The sequence below is a fragment of the Priapulus caudatus genome, unplaced genomic scaffold (assembly GCF_000485595.1).
Source record: "Priapulus caudatus unplaced genomic scaffold, Priapulus_caudatus-5.0.1 Scaffold255, whole genome shotgun sequence".
Classification (NCBI taxonomy): domain Eukaryota; kingdom Metazoa; phylum Priapulida; class Priapulimorpha; order Priapulimorphida; family Priapulidae; genus Priapulus; species Priapulus caudatus.
This window is the reverse complement of record NW_014577316.1, coordinates 198,832-201,156: the sequence shown is the minus strand read 5'-3', so window position 1 is coordinate 201,156 and position 2,325 is coordinate 198,832. Positions and strand designations below refer to the sequence as shown.

Sequence of the window (2,325 nt, the reverse complement as noted above, 5' to 3'; positions counted from 1 at the left end):
ACAGTTCCGATAGTGTAGTGGTTATCACATCTGCCTAACACGCAGAATGTCCCATGTTCGAGACCTGGTCGGAACAAGTCATTTTAGTTCAAATCATGTTATCAGAATTTACTAACTTTGGTTAAAAAATCGTGTTTTGAATTAGTGTCAATGAAAAATAATTTTAACATGTTCCGATAGTGTAGTGGTTATCACATCTGCCTAACACGCAGAAGGTCCCAGATTCGAGACCTGGTCGGAACAAGTCATTTTAGTTCAAATTATGTTATCAGAATTTACAAACTTTGGTTAAAAATTGTGTTTTGAATTAGTGTCAGTGAAAAATAGTATTAACATGTTCCGATAGTGTAGTGGTTATCACATCTGCCTAACACGCAGAAGGTCCCAGGTTCGAGACCTGGTCGGAACAATACATTTTAGTTCAAATCATAGTTATCACAATTTGCAAACTTTTCTTACAAAATAGTTGCTGAAAATCATCACAGTTCCGATAGTGTAGTGGTTATCACATCTGCCTAACACGCAGAAGGTCCCAGGTTCGAGACCTGGTCGGAACAATACATTTTAGTTCAAATCATGTTATCAGAATTTGCAAACATGTCTTAAAAAAAGAGATCATGAAAATCATTACAGTTCCGATAGTGTAGTGGTTATCACATCTGCCTAACACGCAGAAGGTCCCAGGTTCGAGACCTGGTCAGAAAAGTAAATTTTAGTTAAAATCATGTTATCTCAATTTACAATCATAGGTTATAAAATAGAGTTAATGGTAATGAAACCTGTTCTGATAGTGTAGTCGATACCACACACAATCATGTATCATGTAAACGATCCCAGGTTCGAGACCTCAACTTATTATAATAAGAAATGTTAAATTTACAAACTCGATGCTACAAATATCATATACTAAAGCCTAAGGCTAAAACATACTATGGTAGTGAGTCTAAGGTTAAATAAAAATCCATGAGATCTCGTTTAATATTGGTTGTGAATTGCATATATACTGTGTGGTATGATCGAAGAATTTTATTTATATACCAAATTATTGCATAGGAGTTCCTGAGAGGTCCATCAGTAGAGCAGGAGACTTCATGGCAGGTTCATACCACTCGCCATACCCCCAATATCGGCTCGTTTACCGTGCCAGCACACCTACAGACTGAGTTAAAGAAACACGAGTATGGGCCTACAACACAACGAAAAATAAAATCTGTGAGTATATATGTTCTTTCTTAAAATCAGTATTTCTTATTCCTAAAATCTTTCTTAAAATGCGTCATTGAACATGATATTTATTTTGTAGCAATGTTATACTTGAATCACCTGTTGCTCGCATGTTCACTTCCTACTGTAGCATTTTCCCAGCGAGAGTAGCAAGCCAAAGGTTCAGCTGCCATATGTTACACAGCCTGGAAAATGTCCCCGCAAGGTTGAGATAGAGAGGTGAAGTAGTGTTATCTTTGGATTATATTTTGAGAAATATATCTATATAAAGAGATCACAGTAAGATGCCATTGTGGCACTTTAGAACGTACCTTATACAGTGTCTAATAAAATAAAGCTGATTAATTTCTGTCTAAGAAAAAAAGTGTTTTTACATAATTTATCTATATATAGTCCAATTGGCTTGATTGCAGGCGAAAGAGAGATTATGCAAGGCAGGACATCAAGAAACTTTTACTGTCACACAATATTAAGACGGAGCAATTGATACCCACACAAGTTGAACAATTTGCGAATAACTTGGATGTTAACAAGGCTTCATTCCCAGTATTTTTATCGCTGGAGATCTTTGATGACACAGGTACAGCTTGAAGCTGGAAGGATGGCATTGTAATTTGTATAATTACTGCTATTTCATACTAGCTGTTACCAGTGTAGAACTTATATACACTTACACTGCGGAAAATATGAAAGAGTAGTGATCTTCTCCATTACCATTTATTAAACTTGTACGAGGTTCTGCCTTAGAATCAGTATTCTCAGGAGTTAACCACAAATTACCCATGAAATTCAACAATAATATTCAACATGATATTTAAATAAATATACTAATATATAAAAATAATTATTTATATATATATATATATATATATAAATATTATATTTTGTTAAAATTAATATTGACTAATGATAAATAAAACAGTAAATGTTGTGTATTTCTTTTTAGCTCATCTGACATAGTCAGATGCAGCTTGTAGAATCGCACGATCGTCCGTCCGTGCGTGCGTCCGTCCGTCCGTGCGTCCGTCCGTCAACAGTTGGGCACAAATCTTAACCGCTCGACGTACGGTCACGATATTCGGCACATCGGGGGGGATCGTC

At 35.7% G+C, this 2,325-nt stretch overlaps 1 protein-coding gene and 5 non-coding genes across 6 annotated transcripts in view; all 6 read left to right on the top strand.

The window, feature by feature from the left end:
• LOC106808130 (dynein heavy chain 1, axonemal-like) overlaps positions 1 to 2,325 on the top strand; it is a 79,184-nt gene that overhangs the window by 9,755 nt on the left and 67,104 nt on the right. The window contains exons 2-4 of the mRNA XM_014810710.1: positions 1,054 to 1,212; positions 1,355 to 1,443; positions 1,638 to 1,804. Coding sequence (XP_014666196.1) covers positions 1,054 to 1,212; positions 1,355 to 1,443; positions 1,638 to 1,804 — 415 coding nt within the window. The remainder of the gene's footprint in view (positions 1 to 1,053; positions 1,213 to 1,354; positions 1,444 to 1,637; positions 1,805 to 2,325) is intronic.
• Trnav-aac lies at positions 4 to 76 on the top strand. The gene has a single exon. It is a non-coding gene; the product is annotated as a tRNA-Val (tRNA).
• On the top strand, positions 171 to 243 carry Trnav-aac. The gene has a single exon. It is a non-coding gene; the product is annotated as a tRNA-Val (tRNA).
• Positions 337 to 409, top strand: Trnav-aac. Its single transcript has one exon. It is a non-coding gene; the product is annotated as a tRNA-Val (tRNA).
• Positions 485 to 557, top strand: Trnav-aac. The gene has a single exon. It is a non-coding gene; the product is annotated as a tRNA-Val (tRNA).
• Positions 633 to 705, top strand: Trnav-aac. The gene has a single exon. It is a non-coding gene; the product is annotated as a tRNA-Val (tRNA).